General features: G+C 44.6%; 1 protein-coding gene across 5 annotated transcripts; it reads right to left on the reverse strand.

Annotated features, from left to right (window-relative positions):
• Nucleotides 1-4,369: 4,369 nt before the first annotated feature.
• Nucleotides 4,370-23,563, reverse strand: tle3a (TLE family member 3, transcriptional corepressor a). 5 transcript variants are annotated; one of them, XM_042411553.1, is made up of 21 exons: nt 22,856-23,563; nt 22,147-22,309; nt 21,541-21,641; nt 21,345-21,408; nt 19,879-19,923; nt 15,694-15,756; nt 15,356-15,430; nt 11,557-11,761; nt 11,148-11,155; nt 9,510-9,632; nt 9,370-9,420; nt 9,121-9,273; nt 8,519-8,651; nt 8,231-8,403; nt 8,017-8,090; nt 7,678-7,927; nt 6,887-7,134; nt 6,614-6,761; nt 6,352-6,502; nt 6,048-6,124; nt 4,370-5,746 (listed from the first exon to the last, which is right to left on the reverse strand). In XM_042411553.1, exons 2-21 carry the CDS (start codon nt 22,168-22,170, stop codon nt 5,639-5,641), a joined length of 2,274 nt encoding a protein of 757 aa, XP_042267487.1. In that variant the 5' UTR covers nt 22,171-22,309; nt 22,856-23,563; the 3' UTR covers nt 4,370-5,638. The 5 variants fall into 5 exon arrangements, with proteins under 5 accessions (XP_042267487.1, XP_042267483.1, XP_042267485.1 ...); XM_042411549.1 differs by having other exon boundaries at nt 15,326-15,430; nt 22,856-23,560; XM_042411551.1 differs by having other exon boundaries at nt 8,231-8,406; nt 22,856-23,556.
• Nucleotides 23,564-24,154: the final 591 nt, after the last annotated feature.

Genomic DNA, 24,154 nt, shown 5'->3' on the forward strand with positions numbered 1-24,154 from the left:
ACAGGAGGCAGTTAGCTCGACACAGCTAGCTCAGTCCATAGCTGGAACATTTGTTCTAGCCTATTGACAAGATAAGTAATGTTCATAACTTTCCTTTGTAGAATATTCAACTCATATCTTATATAAAGGCTAAATGGAAACCACAGCTACTTTAATACTTATCATAAAACTTAACATAAAACTTTATAGATACTTCATTTATTTTGCTAGAAAGAAGTCTTTCTTGGTCACCAATAACGTTGAGCTGTTTATGTGCATTTTTAAGATATGTGTTTTTTTAATAATGTGTACATGTATTTAAAATATTAGATACTGTATGTACAGTATAGGGCTGTCACAAAACAGAAATTTGTACAGCATATTTATCAAACTAAAGAACTTTGGTCATATTGAAATTTAATTTATTGAGAAGGCATAAAAACATTTTTTTAGCCAAAATATTATAATAAGTACTGGTACTTTATGAAAGCCACAATGTGCCAATATGTAGTTTATCTTATGTAGAAAACAGTGATGGTTGCATGTTTTCCATTAACGTTAACTCCATAAATCTAGAAGAACCACCACACAATACTCCACAAATATATCCTGCATTACCAGTGGTGGAAGAAGTATTCACATCATTTACTTAAGTAAAAGTACTTAAGTCAGCAAAATGTACTTAAAGTATTAAAATAAAAGTAGTGGTTTGGTTGATATTAATACTGAAGCATCAGTGTGTATCAGCAGCATGTTGCTGTTGTAGCTGCTGGAGGTGGAGCTAGTTTGAACTACTTTATATACAGTTAGCTAGTTTAGTCCAGTGGTTCCCAATCTAGGGGTTGGGCCCTCCAAAGGGTCACCAGATAAATCTGAGAGGTTGTGAGATGATTAATGGGAGAGGAAAGAAGAAAAAACAAAGTTCTGATACACAAATCTGTTTTCAATTTTTGGACTTTTTCTCTAAACTTTGATTTTTGGTGAAATATTGAATCATTTTAACATTTATTGAAATGAAGCCATGTGAGAAAGTTAGAAGGAAAAATCACTATTTGGTGGAGCTGTTAACAACTGATAAACATCTGAAATGTGACCCCGACTACACACTGCTGTAAGATGTCAAAAGCAAAAACTGTTGGAAACCACTGGTTTCATCTTTAACAATGTGTTGTGTTTTAAAAGCTTGTTATATTATCCATTGTGTCAAATATTCATCTGAAAAGTAACTAAAGCTGTCAAATAAACATAGTGGAATAGAAAGTACAATATTAACCCTAAAAATGTAGTGGAGTGGAAGTATAAAGTAGCATCAAATGAAAATACTCAAGTAAAGTACAAGTACCTCAAAATTGCACTTAAGTACAGCACTTGAGTAAATGTACTTAGTTACTTTTCACCACTGTCCATTACATGAACAAATGAATACTGTTAAGTATGAAGGTAGTGCACAGAGAACAACAGACCGAAGGTACCATGTAGAGTCACCTGTGGAGAAACTAAATTGAGTCCCTGACTGTATTTAATTACATGGTGTTAAATCAACTCAAACAATATTAACTGACATAAACTGATAATTCTGTATTACCTATTTAAGAAAACCTCTGATATAAACTGGACAAGCTTTTTGTAATCCATAGTATGTGATCATGTTGTTAATCAGCTTAATAAAAATAAAAGATATCTTCCGAGTAAACAGGCAGAAGAAGGGGCCAAAGGGAAATCCCGCTCCTACCACTTTAGCTCAATACCACCATTTCTTCTGTAATTAGTCATGTTGCTCATACACCTCCAGCTGTGCCTTAATCAAAGAATGTGTGTGGAAATATAATTAGCATGTTAGCATAATGCACATAATAAAGGAGTACTTGTAGTTGTCTTGATCTCAACATCAAAGAGCATGTTGGTTCCTTCTTAGGGCATTAGCATCATACAAATCTAATTACTCTGGGTATTGAATTACTGGATTTTAGTGGATACTTGGAACAAATACAAAGGAATGTCCCAGAAGTACCCTGGCCTTCCAGTGAAAAACAGCCATTACCAAAAGGGCAGACATGAGAAGATGGTGAAACAGCATACTGATAATGTGTATTCCAATTCCTCAGGACACATCAGGAGGAATTTAGTTTTGCTGGCTTCACAGCCCCCCAGCTGCGGTGACACAAACCTGCGTAGTGCAGACAGTCCCTTGACCTCAATATCTAAAATAGCATCCAGTCCATTACTGCACCTCTGACTAAGCTCTGAGACTCCACGGGGTGAAGTGCAACATCAAGTTCACATGTAGAAAGTCCTGTGAACATCAGTAGTCTGAACACAGCGGCAGCAGCACAAGCAGCAGCTGTGGCGGTGGCGGCAGCAGCAATCCAGCCTAATCCAAATGAATCCGGGTCTCCCAGGTTTGTTCATCCTGGTTGGAGGGTGATGACTGCTCTGCTCTGCTGGGGTGCTTATCTGCTGTCAGTGGTCGGTGGCTGTACAGGCCTTGTGTTATCAGGGCTCAGCCTGCTCAGGGATTGGAGGGCCCATGGAAAGTAAACATCGAACCTGTCCTTTGCTTATCTATCCCAGGAGGGAGTGTGTATCTGTGTGAGGGAAAGAGAGAGAGAGAAGCTTGTTTCCATGGCAACCTCCTCCTTTAACCCCCACCACCACCACCACCCCTCCCCTCTAGAGGAGAACCCTGGTGGTCTTTGTGTAATGCGATTCCACTAGAATGCACTGTGGATTAGAGCAGCACTGCCTTCGGGCCCTAGGCAGGGCAACAGTGAAGACATTATTACCCAGATCAAATGCTGTAATCACTAGGCACTGGGGGCTTTCACATCCATTGCAGATAAAACCCAGGACTGGCAATACTCAGGTGATTAGGGGATTATTATTCTGCATTTCAGCACGGTGCCAGTCCCTCGCTGTTGGAGAAAGAAAACCCAGATTCTCTGTGTGATGGATGGGGGGAGGGCAGAAAACAGAATGCCAGCCAAAAGAACCAGCCAGAATTCTGGTGGACTGTGATCAATGCCTGGCAGCTAAAACTAAAAAAAAAAAAAAAAAAAAAAAAAAAAATCCCATTCACACAGTGGTTTGCATGTGCAAGCCCACATATTGGCATTACAGACCCCCCTTGGCTTTCTGTAGAGTCCTGGCTCCAACAATCCAAGCAGAAGTAGAGAATTGGACTATTTTCTTATGTTTAGAGCTGCTGTAAAACACTTAGGCCACTCTAGTTTCTTAGTCTGCACTGTAGCCCTCCTCTAAATAGAACAGGGCAGCATGGGCTTTCGCATGAGAACCTGCTGAAAGCCTTCCATTGAGAGGTAGATCAGCGGAAGGCGAGACAATGACCCCCTCAGTGTCCAGCAATAGGCACTCAGAGGTACAACCTTTCATCTGCAGATATTTTACTGTTTGATTAAGTGAGGAAGAAAATTCTACTTGAGCAAGGAGCTTACGCTACAAATGCACACAGGAAGTACACACTTCAGTGATGTGGGAAAAGAAAGACTATAGCCTTTAACAAATGAGCCCGTGAGAGCGGAGCATGGCGGCTGGCTCCATGCTGAAAGCATCCGGCCCCGCTTTTATAATCTAACAACAACATCTCTGAAGAGGCAGCCATATGAAGGGCTCACAGCTTCACGCACAGAGTCCTAGAAGAGCCTTGCTCTGGAGTGGAAGGACTGGGCCATTCACCCCATCCTGCCTAAAAAGTACTCAACTACCAAAAGACCACTCAAGAGAACTCAAGAGCAGTGTTTGCGTCATATTTCTGAAGTGACACTGCATGAAAAGTCTGCCTTATTTTATCACTTCGAGACAGGCTGTGTGGTTTCAGTTCTGCCTCTATACATGGATACAACCCTAAAAAATGTGGAAGCTGACAGTGACCACAGTTAGTTACAGTACACTGTGACTCTGAAACAAGTTCATCCCTCAAATATTAATGCTAACTCAGTAATTTCTGGGTTAAAGCTGCAGCCAGAGGCCTCTAGCAACTTCTCTAACAGCACCCAGAATGTCTGCAGTTCTCCTGAGACGGTTGTCAACTCCTGTCTGGATGCATTTACAGCCATTTACTGATGTACTTCCATTTACTGTCAAGAGCCTATGAATAAGTCTGTATGTACTGTGCAGGTAGATGCAAACTAGAGCAAAGAAGAGCCCTTCCCAGCAGCACACAAGATGAGGAAGAGCTTGAGGCCACAATTTTGGTTTTCAGAGAAAAGCTCAGGCAATAAAACTCAACAACACTGATTAAACCAGTTCACACTCCCTGTCCTGATTACAGCACAACAATTAATATTAATCAGCATCTATAAATCTAAAACTGCCCAACACTTCATTCATGCAAGAGTAGCAAGGCACCAGCACTAGAGAAATTCAGTCATGATGATTTTTATATAAAAACAGTTTATTGATTTATCAACAACTGTCAACTGTACAATCCTTAGGGATAATGACACGTGTATGCTACACAGTCTAATGTGTTTATGCAGAGACCATTCCTGTCTATGAGAAGGTTTGTAGTGGAATATTATGAAATACTGAAGAAAGCAAACAAAGCATACCCAAAATGTCAGATGTGGTACCGGCTTTGCCTGCCACCTTTATGAGTAACTGTGTCAGTCTTGTATATCAGTTACAGACAGTCAAACAAGAGAGGCAATGATGAGCTCTTATAGACTGATGACTAAAGTTTGATGGGTGAAGCAATGAAGAGTCATACGATAGTCGAGTCAAAACAGGCTGAAATCAAGTCACAGCTGCTTCTCCATGAAACCCATCAGTCCTCAAGTTGATAGTTATCCATTTTCATGTTGAAAGCAGCCAGTGTTCAGGGATAGGTCTTCATCTCAATGTTGAATTTCTGCTGAGCAGGGCCAAAGGGTAGATGTAAGTGGAAACCATGATTTTCTTCTTCTTCCAGTCTGAAAAAAAGAGCATTTCCAGAATTCTCCACTGCTAAAATCCATGGGACAAACGTCTGTGTTCTGTGTTACAGCAAATAGCGAAAAAAAGGCCGTTGTCAAGGAGAAAAAAAAATCCAAATTAGATTTCCGAAAAGGTCATCCTGGACAACGAACATGAAAAAAAAGCAGAGGAGGGAAAAAACTGAAATAGAATATCCTCTTACAAAGTCCTAATCTAATTTCCATCCCCAGAGGGGACAGAAAATCACGGAGAGAACAAGAAAGAACCATCACAAGCGTAACTGGACACCAAAATATAAATCTATAAAAGGCCTTTTATTACTCCATTATGTACACTTTTCACAGGACCTCCAAGGAGAAGCTCCAGAGCGAAGCGCCGCTTCTAGTTGTGTCATGGAACTTTATCTCCACATTAAAAAGGACGAATAAAAAAGAAATATCCAACAAACAGAAAAACAGCAAGACATTATTTTCTTCTTAGTGCCTTTGGGAACTGCACTCGCTGTACAAGTGTTAGTCGTATGAGTGAGGAAGGGCAGAGCCAAAAGGACACAACATCCAGGGCCACAACAGCGCCAACATCCATTTCAGTCTGGCACTGCCAAACTTCCCGCCCATCCATCCCGGGGCTGCAGGCAACATCCATGCTGTCTGTGTGAGGGAAGGTAGATGGAGGAAGAGTCTACTGTTCCTGAGCATCAGCATGCTCCGATACAAAGCAGTCTGTTCTAGTAGATCACTTCATATACAGTGGCCTTCTTGTCACCAGAGCCTGTCACAATATACTTGTCGTCTGTTGAGATGTCACAGCTCAGGACAGATGAGGATTCCTTGGACTGTTTGGAGAAAAGAAGATTAAAAAAAAAAACATTTTAGTCTTGGAGGCAGTTAACATGCTCAACTACATTTGAAGTTAAGTGGGGAAGATTAGCTGACTACAGGGCAAGATTAGATTGCAGTGACATCAAGTTCTGGCCTGATGCCCCTCAAAAAGACTTCTTTGTCAGGTCAATAATCCAGGTTCAGTTTTCACTGATAGGAGAATCCTGTCAGACAGCGGTCGCTGTGCCCTTCCTCTCAGAGACAACTGTGCATACTTTTGGACTGGCTGCAGACAGAGAGTATTGATCTGCATACCTGGAATATGCTGGCGCCATAAGGAGTCCTCCAAGCATTCAACAGATTGTCCTTCCCAGTGCTTACAAACCATTTACCTGCAAAGAAAACAACAGTGCAATCAGGTCTCCTTGGACTAATAAGTGGTGGAAGAATACCTACAAATGAAAGATTACTATAACCATGAAAGCACAATAGGCATCCAGACTGTAAAAAGCGCACAGCAGTTTAAGCACTAAATAAAATAGGAGAGGCAGAGCCCCTTTCAATTAAGTAAAGTAAGCATTCTCTTCTCCTTTCTATGTGTGTGTGTGTGTGTTCATACCACAGTAGGCGAACTTGAGGGAGAGGACGCAGCTCTCGTGCAGGTGGAGCTGATACTTGTCAGGCTTCGAGTGGTGTAGCACCTCCACATTGCTGCTCTCCATGCCCACAGCCAACCACTCGCCAGTCGGACAGTAGCCCAAGGAGAAGATCTGGGAACAGGACAAAGCAGTAATTACTGACAGTTCCGGTACTCATGTGAATCCGCCCTCCACAGTACGTCTGTGTTTGTTGTCCATCATCTCAATTTTACATGGTTGTACCTGTGAAGTGAAGTCATGCTGCTGCAGCTGTCGACCCTCCCTCAGATCCCAGGAGCGAACAGTGTTGTCGAGACCGCCTGTCCACAGCTTGGTGCCGTCATGGGATATGTCAATGCAGCTAGCACCATCCGTGTGACCCTGGAATTGCCTACAATCAAAGGAACAGAAGGCATACGAAAATTATTGACATCCTCTTTAAAATTACTCACACAACATCATTCCTGTTGTGGGGCCAAAGCCCACACACACTGTGAATAAGTGTCTTCTCCCAACCTAACGAGAGTCTGGTTGTGGAGGTCCCAGACGGCAATGTTTCCATCGCTGCAGCAGGAGAAGCAGACTTTGGCGTCGGGGCTGATAGCCAAGGCGTAGCACGCCGGGGCTGAGGAGGTGAGCTCAGCCTTGATGCGGGGTGTCTGAGAGGCCAGATCCCAGATGGTCAATGTGCTGGCCTCGCCTCCAACAATCAATGTGCGGCCATCAGGCAGCAGCTTACAGGAGCGGATGTAGTTATCCCTGTTCTGTTGCACAGAGGACAAAGCAAATCAATACATGTTTCAGGGCAGTGGAGCTCGAGAGAGATTTAGGAACAAGTCGGTGGGAAAGAGGATGAAAATCCTGCCATCATAATAAACCAACCAGAGGGCATTTTCAAACCTAGTCTGTTATGTGATAAACACGGTGAACAAGGTTTGTAGTTTGTTGAATTTACACAAACTTTGTTATGTTTATATTTCAAGCCAAATGTAATTTATTGGAAAATGTCGTGTGAGAGTTATTGTTTCCTTCCTTGGTTGGAACTTTGCTGCCAAAAGTACTTTCATCTATTGTACACAAACACTGAGTAAAAGCTTCAGCTGCATTTGTGTACCAGTGCATATGCCGTCAGACTGTCAGTGGGGTGTGTGCCTGTTGTGGTCCACATGTATAACAAAGGATCATCCCATTGTTATTGGAATGAGGTTTTGTATTAACAGTTCATACCTTCCATAACAACCACACAAAAACAACAAGGTGTAAGAATATTGTTGATGAGTGAAACATGAATCAGCAGCAATACTCACCAGACAGTCCAGTTGGGACACGGGGCTCTTGCTGCCGGGTTGGCTGATATCCCAGATTTTGACACAGCCTTTGCCACCAGTGTAGACATGGCGTGTGGGGTTGCTAATGGTAACAGCACACACAACCTCGCCGTGGCTCAGCGTGTTGATCTGACGGGCGTGGCGTGGAATACCGGGGCCGATCAGGGCATCGGGCGGGAAGGGCACGGGCTGCATCTGGCCATCTGCGCTGACATGGAAGGAGTAAGCCCTGAAGGAAAAGACGGAGCCATGTTAGTGTTTTGTATCCTTGCTGTTTTTAAAAATGTATGAATACAGCACATTAGGTGAGATACTTACGGTTTGCCACCAGAGATAGATGTGAGGCTGGCTGGGAGGCCTGGGGCTCTCATGTGGGTGTGAGGATCAAACCCCTGAAAGATGACAAAACATCTGAATAACAGATCTGCTTTTGGCCAGCACTCACAGTCAAATCCACGTGGTATTCTTAACTGTACTGTGCTTTCAGGTGATCCTTTATACAACCACATAAAAGAACAGGAAGGGGCGTTACCATAGGGGAGCGTCCGTAGGCTGCAGCTGCTGCAGCACTCATCTGAGGAGAGATGTGTAGACCAGCATACACACCAGGGCTAGTCAGGCCTCCGTTCATTTCATGATGGCTCATCATGGCAAAGGGGGTAGGGTAGGAGCCTGCGATGGACAGAGGGGTACGCAAGGCTGGGGCTGCTACAGACAAAGACAGGAAAACGATACTGGTATTTAACATAACAGTAGATCAGGGGAAACGGATGGAAAAAGATTATCTCAGTTTCTAGAGAGGAAAGAGAATGGTACCAACCAAGAGCCTCCATGCCTGGTGGTTTGCCCAGGATGGGTCTGAGCCCGGGAGTGGAGCTGGTGCCAGGGGTTGGGGCATCGTTTCGTGGGGTGGGGGTGTTTGACTTGAGGCCAGGCGTGGAGGATTTGTCGTTCTGTCGAGGGAATGAGAGAGCAAGCACATTCACAATCCCGGAAAACCAGGCACTGTGCAGACTGACAATTTGAGAGCAAACTGAACTTAATCCAATCTAATTCTGACAACCCTCATAGTCCTGCAGAGCCATAAACTGCTATTTATTCTAAAACCTATTATGGCCACAATGGAGATGGGGCCGTTTTTATCCCCTTACTACTTTGCCTTTAATCTTTTAGTGAGGCAGAGGGAAAAAATCCTGGAATAGTTAAATACATTGAGCTATTAACAGAAAAGACCTGACTGATCCTGATGCGGGACAATATTATCCCTGACGTTTAGTCATGCACTTAAAGCACCGACAGCCATTCCTAATCCACTGCAGAAAACGTCCTAGATTTATTTGCACATATCCCTTTGCTCTCTCTGCCATTTTCATTTAAACCCCTTTCTGGCCTAGTTTGTTCCTAACTCTCTTGGTGTCTTACATGACTGAGCTCCTTGGCCTTGGAGGACGGGGTGCTTCCAGAGGATGCCACTGATGCAGGGCTGTTGGGTGTGTCCTTCTTTGGGGGGCGGGGCTTATCGATGCCGTTTTCAGGAGGGGAGTGGGCTGGGCTTGCCCGAGGGGTGGCGGGATCCTGGAGAAACACAGCGATAGATTTGGACGCTTATGTAACAGCTTCATCAGAGCGCATGTCAATATGCAATTTATGATTACATGTTGTAACGCTCACCTCATTAGACACATCCACCACCAGGTCATCGCTCTTCTCTCCGTCGCTGTCCTGTAAACGTAATTATCAAATGAGTCGATCTCTTTAATGAAACCTTCAGTCTTTGTCTCAGACCACAGGACGACTTATCAGTGACTCACATATCTGCTCATGCTGTCCTTTTCCTCCACTTTACGTTTCTTTGAGTCCAAACTGTAGTCAGAGGAGCTGCGGTGCTTCTCACTGGCTGTGCGTAAGCTTTCTGACGGGGATATGGAGTTATTCTGCAAAGAGAAAACCAAACAAAGGCTTTATTACCATTTCGTCTTCCATCGTAAAAGAGAGCAGTGAGTCATTCATCTGTTACAAGTTCACAGAGAACACACTGTGCCAATGCAAACACTAAAAATGCCTCATTCACACAACTATAGATGCCGCAGACTCTTAAAATGCAGCTGTAGGACAGCTCCAAACAGTACCCTGACACCAGCCAAGCCCAATCTCACACACAAGCCTGTCCCTGGCCACACAACAGAATGGGCCGTTATCTGAACTGAAAGGAGGAGGGCTTGTTTTCTAAGCTGGGCTCCCTCCTCCTCATAACTGGACAACAAACAGCCTCACAGGGACATGAGCAGTGTGTTGTGGCTGAACAGAGGGCCTTTTCTCCGGAGTCAGTCAGGCTAAGCGTGAGAGAGAGAGAGAAAGAGAGAGAGAGAGAGAGAAACTGTATGTTGTGGGCATTGATTGCTGTAGCGTACTTGGGCACCATGTCAGCTCCGGCTTTGAGCTCTGATAAAGAAAGAGAATCTATATCCTGCCAGTGGGCACGGCAGCGTGGGACAGACTGGTGCTTCTTCATGGAGCTTGCCTGGCCACACAAGCTGGGACAGCTCACTCCAAACGCCAACAGAACGGGAGGAACTGGGCAAGTGTCCAGCGGCTTTCACAGGAGTTTGTCATTTGCCTGTAAACTGCCAAGTCCTCCTGATTCCCTCTGTCCCTTCCTCTGAGGACCAAAGCAACAACGTGGACTAAGTCAGCGGCAGCCCAGAGTACTGAACAATGGCCGATGGACTAGCAGCCTGGGCAAAGGGCCACTGTCTGCATAATGGCTGACCTTTAAAGAGATGCTTAGCGTGACTCATTAACCAAAGTCACCACTCTGCTATCAGATGACCTGGGACAAGAGCACAGAAACAAAACAGGCCTGCTAATCGCCCCAGGAGTTCCATTTCTTCAGACATGACTGCACCCATTCAGCTAGCCCAGTCTACAGAAACACAATCTCACGGGCCCATCACAAGCCATCAGAGATTGCAGCCGTTCAAATAAAACGCTTTAGCAGGTCCACCCAGACAGGGTGGAGAAGAAGAAAACAAAACAATTCTCCATTTGTGATCATAAATATTCATCACATGCCAAGGAGGAGAAAGAGTGAGCTGGTAAACAAGCGAGACAGTAGAAGGGATCAAATAAATCCTTTAAGAAGGGGAAGTCCAAGTCTTTCTTTAATTGTGATGAAATTACAAGGCTTCTAATCTCTCCAGCATGATACCAGTCATTTCCCTTCTGGATTAAACACACAGGACTTATATTCCAAATCTCATTTCCCATTAATCATTTTATTGAAAGCTGATTACAACAGAGCATGAATTTGGTGCTAGCATGTGGTTAGCAAGAATTTTTACTTGACGTTTGCAGTGGAGATGAAAATGTGATGATAAATTATGAAACCAACAGGCCCTGCAACAACAACAAAGAAAAAAAAAAACAAGGTTGCAGGTTTGGTCACTTACTGTGTTTTCTGTTTCGTAGACATCACAGTTGCGGCCGAGGTGATGATGAAACCGAGTGGAGCAAGGAGAAAAACAAGTCAGTTAGCATATCATAACAGATGCTTGTGGCTAAATGTGTGAGAATCAACTGTAGGGCACAAGGCCCCTCTTATCACCGTGTGTTAGAGCTGTTGAATAGCTTATACAGTCATGGGCTGGGAATGTACCAGCTCATTACCCAGACAGAATGTGAACAGACAGGATGAGCTCCTCACCTAAGGGCCCTACGATTCTGCTTTAGAGACTGAGAAGCATGTCGCAATAAATTGTTTTTTCCCTGTTTAACATCTATTCTATAGTATTCAAATGAATATCAATTTTTCTGAATAAACGGGGTTAAGCAGCAATACGCCTGAGCTTCACTCCTCACCTCTGTGTTCCAGATCATGGTGGTTCTTCTCATCTTTCACTGGGAGGTGGGCTTGACTGCCGAGGGCACCTAGTGCTAGCAGGCCTGATCCGGAGCCTGTCACTGGGGGGATGCCGGGCGGCTGCAGGCCTGAGGGGTGAGGGGGCAGCTGTACTGGAGGCCCGTGAGCAGCGTGGGAGAGGTGCTGTGCCTGGAGCTGCTGCTGCTGTAAGTAGACAGGGAGATGGACAGACAGACAACAAGTGGGTTGGAGGGAAAAGGCAAGGAGAAACCGCGCACTAAACATGAGGCTGATCAGTTAAACCCCGGATGATATTAGCACATTCACACATCTATTACTGTCAGGATCAGACAGCAATCCCCCCCCCTCCATGCTATTTCTATACCGGGCCAGGGTGGCATAAGCCCTAGATCTGCTCTGAGGAGAGCAAAAGTTATGACTAACGATCAACTGCTCAACACGTCTAATGCATGAGACACAGGGATCGAGACACTCAATCATACAGCGCTAGTAGTGTATGTGGAGTTACATAATAGGACTATTTATCATACTGCATTAAGGACAAACAGCAAAACTAAGTTTGATTCAACCAGCGCTTAGTACAGAGGAATCATTTCACTTCAGGTAGTGTATCACAAACTGCAGCACCACAGCTCTCCTGTGCCATCAGTGAGTTGAGCAATCCTCTTAAGGAACATGAAGCTGTGTAGGAATCTGTCAGCCTGTGGGCTAAACAACTACCTGCTTTCTAAACGCTTCAAAAACACAACCAGCGTCTATTTACTCCTCTCATATTCACATTCCTGGATTAACAGAACATGAATCATTTGCACAACCCAACTTAAAAAGACTGAAGGAACGCTAAGTGCCAGGAGCTGGCACTCCTTCCCTCTCACTCTGAATATTTGAGTGTGTGTTTGTGTGCGTCTGGAAGGCTGCTGTGGGAGCCAGGACCAGGGGTCCCATGCTGGCACTCAGTCAACCCTCCAATATTCACTATCAATATTTGAAAGGCACAGGGAAATGGATGGGAGTTAAAAGGCACTCAGCATGGAAGTAAGCAGTTTAAAGCAAGGTTAAATAATACTTAGCTAGACACCAATAAAAACATCAGCAATTTATTACCCGTCTACGAGCCAGCTGAATAATTCAGCTGCTGTTACAGCATGCACCTCCTCTCTTTTACAAGATTGACTTCAATCATTGACCATTTATTGCCATTTGAAGAATATTACACATTTGTAATGACAGAGGAGGTGGAACAACACACACTACACTGTGGTGGACGTGCCTAACACACATGGTTAAAAATACATTATTCATTCAAATATTCAGTCACCAGCCTTACAAAAGGGCACACACTACCACAATGTGTCCTTAAAAATTCTGTCTGGAGGGGCTTTATAATTGCTTCTATCCTTCTGGATTATCTGCCCTGTAGGTAGAGAGGACTACATTGGAAAAATGGTGGACAGGATTTTAACTTACAACCTTGTCCTTTGCTCCATCGGGCAGATGTCAATCCAATTACAAAATGTACCCAGGACAGAGAGAGAGAGAGAGAGAGAGAGAGGGAGAGGAGAGCAAGAGAGAAAGAAAGTGTGTTATAATATTGTGTCCATGAGGGAAATTAAAGAGCCAGTTCATTGGCAGGGGAGAGCCATCCTTGCTCATTGTGTTTAATGAGGCACTGATGGGTAATATGCATGGTTGATCAGCAAGAGCCCTCATTAGAGGGCCATAAATGAAGACAATAATAAATAAAGAAAGGAGTCTGGCCTATTTCCTCTAATTTAATATTCTAAGATAAAGACCTACTCTTTGCCCCTTTTTTCTCAGACCGAGTATAGCTACAGAAAAAAAACACAGACACACAGGCAAAACTGAGCAAATGTATTAGAGTAATCTCCAGCGTACCAACTAAACTAACTACAAAGAAATGCACAGCACTTAGGCAGGAAAAGTGCTGTGCAACACGCACAAGCCCTTCAAACCCAGAAATCCACTGACAACAGCATGCTACATACAAAACTGAGCCAGTGTATGATATTGATATTTGTGGATGCCACTGACCATGACAGCAGGGTGGGCAGCTTGCTGCTGCTGTAAAAGAGGGCAAAACGTGGTCAGGGCTACAGCTGCCCTCTCTCCATTATTATATGCTGTAATTAATGGTGTAATGGACAGAAGAAATCCGTTTAACACTCTTTAAAAAGCCATTATGAAGCCTTCTCCAGGTGGCCACTCAATGGGCGATGGCTTATCTGAACTACTTCTCGGTCGACTTCGATATTTTGTGTTTTTTCTAATCAAACAGGAACCGCCACCAGTCAGGTTCATCTCAACACATGCAGCTGCCCTAGTTGCATCCTATTAATGGCCCTCAGCCCCATCAATAAGACATGCAGCTGGCTCCTGGATGCTGCCTGTCTGCCTGGCACGCTCTTTCACCCCACCTTGCCTTACAATATGCATGAGGATTTTGGCATGCCTACAGAGCTTCTCCTCGATGAATAACTAATGGAAAGGTATTCGTAAAACATACAGTAGCTACATTTCCACCTCCTCTGACATGAGCAACCAGCGTGACGTGGGTGGAGGTCTCGGTGTTTCATAAAATAGGTCAGGTGCCAAGAAGGACCACACTGAAGTCATGAAAGAGCCTGTCCAATATTTCATAAAGGGTATGTTTTTTAATGCTACTAACTGTTAATGAGAGACAAAAACCAGCACACAGCAACAGTGAAAGTATCAAAGCCAAAAATGCCAAACGTAGAGCAATATTCCAGTATTATACTGTTTCAAATATGGAAATCCCACACGCACACAGGAAGGAGCCAAAAATCTGATTTGCTTTTCTAAAGGAACAACTGCTGCTTGCAGCTGGTCGGCTTTAGTCAATGTGTAATAAAGCATCTGCTTCAGTCCAAAAAATAAAAAAACAAACAGCTCTCCATCACCTCACCTACTCAGACAAATTATAGGGAGCAATTATCCTGGAACAAAAGGTCACCAAGGGGGCATTAATTGAATTCCAATATGTGCCTCCAGTCATCAAGTCAGCCTTTAGCGCCGGCCTCTTACGCATGTTAAAGACTCTGCGATAGCATGAGCTTTTGGATTGGAGAGTGAAACCAATCACTTCTGTTTTAGGAGAGCAGCTGATCAATGAGGAGCCGTTGGTGTTTTGAAGCAGTGATGAACACCAGCGTTACACTGCTGTGGTGTGCGATGAGAGCTGCGCAGCGGAGCTGTGATGGCTGACTGCTGTCTGTACAGCCTCGGCTAGCTTGCAGCGCTGCCTGTGTTCTGCTCACCCTCAGCCTTTTAATTCCCACAGCTATCCAGGTCAGCAGTGAGGGATGAGGCTCCTCGTTAAAACCTTAGCCAATTAATGCAATACAGGCTGCGAAGGGGATTCTCAAGAGCTCTCAGGCTTGCATTTATAAACACACAACAAGGCAGCGAAGATGCCACTGAGACCAAAGCTGGAGCAACAGACCAGCTCTTGAGATCTACACTTGCTGTGTATATAGTTTGAATTTATTGCTTAAGAATATATGAGAGAAATATATTAACACTTTTATTTTAGAAGAGGCAAATCTGCATTATTACTTTATATCACATAAAAATATAAATCAACAGTTCAGACTACTCGGTGCATGCAAATGACAAACTAGAAAAAACATATTTAATGCAAGTGACTATCTTGAGAATAGGTTTACCCTAGACAAGGTCAAATAAAGGAATAAAAGGGGGTATACACACGGTGAGAGGCAGATTGGGAAGTCCACGTACCCCGATGATGGCATTCAGCTCGGTCATAGTCACCTGCTTAGCCCGCTCCACTGCCTGAGCAACCTGCTGTTGGTGCTGTGGGAAGACATTTACAAAAAGAAGATTGGAACATCTATCACACACCCACACTCACTTATCTGCGAATTTCACACTTCATTTTCATAGCACTGCTGCAATTTTAAAAGTGGGGGCAAATGCCACACACAATTACTCGAAATTGCTTAACCTGAACATTTTTTTTTTTTTTTAAGTAGTATCTTTAGAATTCAGGCAACAATAAGAGACTTTATTTTAGCACTAAACTGTGACAGTGTTTGGGAGCCGCATTCACAACTCACCTCTTGTGACAGGAAAGGCATAATTTGAGCTAAAATTGCGTTGAGCCGTTTGGCAATCTCCGTCTGGAAAACAAAAGAGGAGCAAAATGAGATGGTAAAGTATGAAACAGACAGTGACTTCACATAACCCCGCCTTTAATGTTTACACCGATTAAGTCAATTACTGCAGCAATCAGAACTGCTTGACTCAACATCCTCTAAACAGCGTGATATTGACATTTGAAATATTTAAAACATTAGGAGAGCCCAGGGGGATGGAGCACAGCTGTGCTGAGAGTGCACTCCATGCTAAACGGATATGAGCAGGCAGAGTGCTGCTGTGTTGAGAGGATCTTCTCTCACTCTGCCCTCCTTCCCCTCATCTGCAACTGTGCTGTCCTGCAGTTAACCTCAGAGTTAAACCACACAACCACACCCCAGGAAGTGAAGCCCACTAACCAGGCTTGACTGTTTACTTACATGTGACGCTGTAGGCAGTTTACATTTAAAGGTTATAACTGTAGATTGAGCAAAGACTAGAAACCAAAATGACCTCAAGGTTAACACACCTCAAATCTGTGATCAATACCATTAGAAGACAGCCCTTAAATGTTACGAGTGCAGTCTGCTACAGCTCTGCCTTTCCAAGACTGAGGCTTGGGCACATTACTCTCTGCAATCATCCGCCCAACCCACCACCCTCCTAGCCTCCCATCCATCCACCGAGCCCTGCCTCCATTCTTCTGCTTGTCTACCAACTGCCATGGCAACGGCTGCAGCCCTATCTTGCTGGGATCATTATGCAAATGGCACCTCTGCTTGACCGTAACAGGCTTTAAAATCATATTACGTGCTTGGAGGCAGGTCATTAAATTGAATTTTCAGCCTGTCGATCACATGAATGCAGCAAATGAATGGTGGATAAAAAGAGCAATGGGAGGAGGTGTGCAGAGGAGGTGGGGTGGGGGGTGGGGGGTGGGGGGGGGGGGGGGGGGTGGATGTGATCTAACCCCCTCCCCTGTAAAAACACTGCACAGCCGGCTTGCTCTGCCTCCTCTCTTTCTTCCAGGGATGGGAGATGAGGCTCTCAGGTTCAAGCTCTGCACTGGGAGCAGAAAAATAACAGTGCCAAAGCTACATCATCTATGGAATTTATGAGCTGCAGTTCAACCAGGGCCACTGCGGAACACAAACACATCACAGGGATTTTCTCAGATTTTTCATTTTGGAGCAGCACACACAATGTACTTTGCAGACCGCCAGCTTATTTATTACACATGGCAGAAATGCCAGGCAGTTTTGGCAGCCAGACGTATTACCTCTGAGCAGAGCCAGAGAGATTGGAGAGTAATGTCCAACAGAACGAGACCTGCTGACCCAGGCTGCAACATGGATAGCCACTTAGCCGGGCAAGCCAGCAGGACAAACAACAAGCCGAAGATAAAATATCCGATGAAACAAAGTAAAGCCTGGGATCAGAGGCAATAATGTGAAACAAATATATGGCAGCATGTCATACAGAGAGTACAATAGTCCATAAGATAACACTGTTGATTAATGTCAGCGGACGAGAAAGACACTGAACTCCATTCTCATCTGACACACAATAAATGTGACCTACAACCAATAAAGCAATGAGGGGGTTAGATAAAGGTTTTATGGGCATTAGTATTAATGCAATGTAGTAAGTGCTCTAGAAAGAGCTCAAGAAGGCCCTCAGAAACGGTTAAAAAGCTACAGAGCCTATATAATCCATGTTTGTTGAGATAAGCCATGTCAATAGCAGTCGAACATTTGACAGGATTTGTGAAAAGGCCTTGAGCGCACGGTCCATTCCTCTGGAGCTTAGTGTCATGGTGACAGCTGGCTGGGAGAGGTCAGGAGGTGACTGATCCACTGCGCCCTAAACAACTGGCAGCCCCTGCACTCTCACAACACAACATGCAAATACATGGAAAAGGCATCGAACTCAACTCACCATTGCTGTGGGAGATTTTTTTTTTTTTTTTGTTCTGCTGGCAGATAAAAATGGGGCTGTTGTCACTTTAAGTAGATGACAGCTTGGCCCTTGAGAGGCCAGCTTTGCGCTGCTGCTACACAATTACAGGTACTCGGACCTGTGTAGCACCACTTTAAGAGCACTCTCAGGCTGGCTTGTCAATGGTGTGCAGAAAGGTATTTGCCTGTTGCTATCAGCAGTGGGAAAATAGAGTCGAGACACTGATGAGTATTAAATACAGCCGGAAAACAACTGGTAGCTCTGGTCACATGATCCATCTATAAACAATACTTGACTAGTCAGATTTAGAGGGCCCTTCAATTTGTCCAAGATGACAGCGTTGCCCGTTTCCTGATTTTTCTAGTAGCAAGAAAATTAGAACAGTACTTCACTCGTGTCTAAGCTGAAAGTGACGCATGTTTCCTCCAAACTCAGATGTTGCACAAAGCCTCAGTGCAGAATAAATGTCTTTTTGCTATTTTAAGTAATCCCTATTGATCTCTTCTCGGTAAAGCCAAAAATCTGCCTGAATGGATGCATAGTTTACTACTAGGATTAACCTTGTCAATCATAGCAGTCTGTCAGGTGATTTTCTTGTACAAAGGAAGTCTGTGATCTTAAAACAATAAACTCATTCTAACACAAACAGCCCTCTATATCATGCCTTATCATAAAACACAATAACTCTCAGTTTATATGAGTGGACTTGACACCCAACAGTTCACACCCTGAAGTTATTATAATGCAATCCAGGATCACTGGATATGGGAGCATTGATGGCTTGGCTCTATTGTATGACCACTGCAGACAGTCCGCTCACTGACCAAGTTTTTTTTGGCCCTGGGTATGGCAGATAGTTTGCTACTTAGCAAATGATTCCCGCAGCCGTGGGTCTCATGTCTGTGTTGCGACTGCAGGTAACAGCCAAATCTGATTTAGCCTTACCAACACCCAAGCCTCAAACCCTGTGGAGCACTTGGAAACAAGCACCAGATGATGGTAATTACCGGCTGACATCACGCGGCAGAAATTAGCCGTTTGCTTCTACATACTGTCACGCCTGTTAGGGAGGGATCAGATAACACTGCCACATCAGTCCATCTGAGCCGTGCTGGTGTGTGCATTCTGAAATCTGAATTATGTCCCTGCGCAGTAATGAAAAAGGCACAGTTAGAGGAATGGATTTCCTCACTATGGAATAAATCTCCTGGCAGGAATATAATATGCCTATGTGCATCCAATAATCCATCCCAACTCTGCCTGTTAACCACTCCCCGTCTTCTCCTCCTCCCCTGCCTGAGCCATAAGCTGGGGGAGCTGCAGGGACGGGGCCCACACTGTTTGCTCACAAACACGCCGTTCAGCAGGTTAGGGCCCCACTGATGAATTATTCAAGCGCTTCCATCAGCTCTGTTGAGGTTCCTGATAAAAGTCAGGCGCTAAAATGGATCAGTCGATTAACCTGTTTACACAGAGCTGGGCTGTCGTCCCTCCCCCAGCTCTATTCTCCAACTTGTCTCCGGCTCCCATCCCCCCCCCTCCCTCTTTCCTCTAGTTGGCGATAAGTGCCTGACAGAAGCTATCAGAGCGACCCGAGCCCTGACAGACATGTGGCAGTGTGACACACGGCCTAGACACTGATGGATCACCCTACCACACCAATCCGCCATGCCTCCAACACTGTCATTAACCAAGCCGGGCTGCTGCAGGGGAAGGGACAGCCTCACTGGTTTAAGAGCAGCATGCATGGGAATCTACTCACTCATACAATCATTATCTCTTCAAGCATCAATGTGATTGATCTATGAAGCAATAGGAGACAGGATCTTCTGATAACGATAAGAGCACTGACATAAAAGGACTTTTGCCCTCCTCCTGTAATTACTGATCATCGCTGGCCTATCAGCAAATGCTTCATCATTAAGTCAAAGGCCAAGCTTGCCAAAGTCTACGTTTAATCTTATCAAAAGGCTGAGACAAATCAAGGCTTTACACCACTGGTGAATGTAAATGTAACTGAACAAGTGGTGGTAAAAGTTTACCATTATATTGCCTTGTTTACGTGCGGTAGATGTGTCAGTTTACAGCCTATTACCGATGCTCGGCTCAGTTCACAGCCTATGAGCGGCTCCTCCTGGGTCTCACATCCCCTGACGCCGTGGAAAACCGCCGAGCTGAAAAATATGAGGGAACATGATGGTACCTACCTGTTTGTGCATCTCTATGTTCAGCCCGTAGGACATCTCATAGTACTGAAATGAAAGAAGAGATTTCAATGTGATTAATGAAGTCAACCATTTACTATGTGCGCTATGTAGGCAATTAATTTCCTTTTTTCCCCCATTAAACATAAGTAGCTTGTTTTTTTTTACTCATAATCATGATTTAAATGTAACTAACATGCTGTCTACAGCCACAAATCAATATTTTAAATTGATCACTACACTAATTACATCATCACATGGTGTTGAACATTATGATTAAAAACCTAAATACAATCCAGCATCTTTGGGCAAACGTGATAAACTTTAAGATCAGACACAAAAGGAGCTCTAAGAGCAGCTGACAGTGGATAGCCAATAAAACGATATTTTATTTATAGTGTGGGCGCAGAGAAGAAAAAAGGTTTAGATTTATTGATCAACATCTTAAGCCCTCAGATCTCCGGGATGTCTATTTACTTAACGTAACGTGATTGCTCAACACTCTTGATATTTCAAGCCAGGTCAGTCTGTCTGGCTGAAATGTAATCCATGGAGCCCACAAGTGGCAGCCAGGGCAGAAATGGCTTTCCAGTCAGCGTCTATTTGATGAAGCCAATGCATTATTCAGTCCATTAGCTTCTTCGAAAATTACTCTCAAACAAGAGAGCCATTCTGTCTGAGATCAGAGCCCCACAGCCGTAGCGTAACCTGACACCCAGTGCTGGCTGTGGGATACTTCCCTACATGTTTACCTAACCTCCTCCCTGTCAGGCTGACATGTTGTTTTCCTGTGAGAAGAATGTTTAACTTAAGCCTGCATGTATTGGTTTAAGTCATCCGCAGTGTGTTTACCTGGGACAACAGAGTACACTAACACAGAAGAGCCCTCTGATTGCGTCACGTCTGCACTGAATTCCTGCATCACGGGCACACCTATGTTTTTCTAAAAGGCTGCTAAAATAAAAGCTAATAATTTCGGTTTACACAGAAACTGAGGTCGACTTAGTGCAAAATAAACTGCAGCATGTTCCACGTCCTCCATTTTGTTTGCCGTGGTGCATTTTTCCCACACACTGCTCTCTCTGGCCCTCCACCATCAGCTCACACCTAATTTATGGCCATGCATATGTCTGAGTGTGGAGTCTCCTAGGAGAATAATCAGATCAGCACACACAGAGGGCAAGCTGCAGTCGACCCTTGGAGATCTGGGGGCGCGCTATAATGGAGCCTCAGCCCACTGCCGCCTGCCTGTCAGGAAGAGTTCCTCCGTAACAACCAGCTACATCAAACACCCCCCCCACCCCCACTCCACCCCCCCAGGGGCTTTCACAGGCCTGTACCTGACACTCAACCCGCCCTAACCACCACGCAGGTGATCACAATAGCCTGTCTCGCTCCACCCCAACTAGATCTTCAACAAGCCTTGCAATTTGGAACCATAATTGCTCCCTATTGTAACACAATCTTACCATGACATAGTGGCGCTGCATCTCCGTCTTCTCATTGGCCAGTTTGTCATACTCCACCTTAAGACTAAAATAGGAGACAAGGTGTCAATTTCAAGCGTCTCTATCAATGTCAATACCTCACTCACACTTAACTACCTGACAGCAGAGTAAAGAGGATTAAAAAAAAACTGCAATTGAAAAAAATTGCAATGATTACCTGTGATACTGGGCTTGCAGGAACTGAAATTCATCTTTAATCCTGTCACAAGACTCTGCTACGGTGAATTTGAAGCCAGGCTGTCCAGGCTGATGTGGAGCCTGAAAGAGGGTTGTTAAAAAAAAAAAACATCAGTGGAGCCACAGTACAAAGTTTTAATCATTTGTCGAAGGGAGCTGAATGGTTCACACATTAGACTTGTCGAAATAATATCTCCTCTGCAGTAAGTAAGATACTACCACACCAAAAGAGGAGCTACTATCTAACACCTCTAGCATATAATAACACATGAATGAGCGTTCACACTGGAAATGAATTTCAAAACTGAAATAAAACCACCACCTGTCCTCATGTTCATCATAGTTACTGTATGGCTGAGTAAATATTTCCAGGCATGCAACCCCCTTTGCATGAGTGCAAATCCTGGTGTGCAAGAAATGCAATGTAGTATAAGCATACAGAAATTTGATGAGCTGCGTTAAAGGGTGGAAAACGCTTTGCAGGGCAGTTTTCAGTGGGAATCGACACACTCAGGAGCCATGTCAACACCAGTGTTGTCAGATAAAAATATGTAAGCTATATAAGTATGGAGGAAGCGCTTCTTACCGGATGTCGGCCCTGTGGATACATCTTGAAATGTATCCTTTGTTTATCTCTCCAGTGTGTTCAGGTCCTTTGGAAAAATGGTTGAAATGTGCTCACAGCCACACACCAGTCTCAGCAGACAGGGGTTGGGGTTGGGGGGGGGTGAGGGGAGGTCGTGAAAATCCTGTGTTGAAAAATGACGCGGTTTAATCTCTGGACGGAAAACACACAGTAGGCTATAATACAGTTCAGGTTGTTTGTCACCAAGTAGCCAGAACACCAAACTCATCCTCAATTATTAATACTGCAGTCAGTCACACACAATGTCAAAAAAAGCAGCAGCAGTCCAGCGCTCCTGTCTTCTTTAATGACCTTATTCGGTCAGTGGTCAAGCGATACACACACACACACAAATCTCAATGTACAGTTTAAACTGATGCAAACACGACACAGACTAAAACTGAGTGGCTACTTTTCGCTGTTCAATTTAAACGCGTGCATTAAAATCGTTTGTTTGTTTTTTTGGAGAGTAGGGGCTCTAATCTTGACTGATGTTCGACAAATGACCAAAACCCCGCTCTCGGACGTCTACAGGCAGGCCACGACCGACAGCAGCTGGCTTTCACCTAATGTTTGATCCGCGGAAAGCGATGGAAACGGTGCGCTGTTGAGCGTACGCCCCAGAAAAAAAAGCAGAAAAAGGGAATCAACAGCTCTGGTAAATACATACCCGTGCGTGCGTCCTATCCGTCCGTCCGACTTTTGTTACTGAAGAAAAAACAGTAGGCTATAATTCATGCGTTTAATCCCTCCTACTGTAAGCGTGGTGGACGCAGATCTCGACAAGCATCCTCTCTCTCTCTTTCTCTCCCTCTCTCTCCGGAGCGCACCCAGCCAGACTGGGGGAGCAGTTGGGAGAAAATTTGGTGCGGTCGGGCTCGATCAAACTACTTTATTCTCAACCGCGAACCTCCGAGGAATGTGCGCCTTTTGTGGCTGGTTAATCCCAAAAAAAGAAGAAAAAAAATCAATAAATATGCTTCCAAAATCTGTCTTCCGACTCGAAGAGGTTGGAGATTCTTTAAAAGCGTAACATGGTACTCTCCACAATCTCGCATTTCCCCCAGTTGTCCAGCTTACCCCGGTTGCCACACACAGGCAGCAGGGCTGAACTGCCGTGAAAGCGCCTATCTGTCCAATCGGATTACTCGGAAGGAATACAGCCACATCTGCCTATCAGAGAGCGACAGCCCCCACGTGGGGTGCAACGATACATGACATCATCCCGCGGATCCACAAGGCATCATCCGTCCGTCCCACCATGTACAACAACAACAGCAGCAGGCATTGATGTGCCGACGATGATATCCACATTTGACAGAGACGGCACAAATTCCACATCCGCACTTCATTAGGTGTTTTTTTCTTGTTGTTTTTTTTTGCCCGCGCAAATAAAGTTGATGATTTGTTTTGGGTGAGACCACCATCGGCGGGACGGGGAGGGAGGTGTGCGGTGCAACAAGCACTTTTAAAATGTGTCTCCCCATACAAGGAAAAAAAGAGGGGCAGAGATGGGTTCTTGTTTGTACAACGTGGTTGTAAAATGTGAAACGATGTTCCAGTGAAATATCCAAAATATCTCCCCAAATTAGAAATGTTCGGGTTAAACTCTCCCCCACCACCTCCTCCCAACACATACACGCCGTGAAGGGCACAATAATGACCAATCGATCGACGATATGCACTAAATTGAAGCTATACGGGGCCGATATAACACACATTTTTAGCCTTTAAGCTTCGCGTGATTCTTGTGCAACACACCCGCGCGCCCACCTATCAGCATTTTGGGTGATAGTTGCACTGCGGGGAGAGAAGAGATGATTGCCTTTGTCTGATACGAACATCAGCCATGTCTGAGCGCAGCCTCTCCGCCTTGTTTTGAAGGTTCAACTCTACCCCCACGTGGGACTCCTCTGCGGCTTTAAGGCCTCTCGTCCAATGGTAGCGCGGTGCACTTACTCGCAGGCTT

This window comes from Thunnus maccoyii, chromosome 5 (assembly GCF_910596095.1).
Source record: "Thunnus maccoyii chromosome 5, fThuMac1.1, whole genome shotgun sequence".
Taxonomy (NCBI): Eukaryota; Metazoa; Chordata; class Actinopteri; order Scombriformes; family Scombridae; genus Thunnus; species Thunnus maccoyii.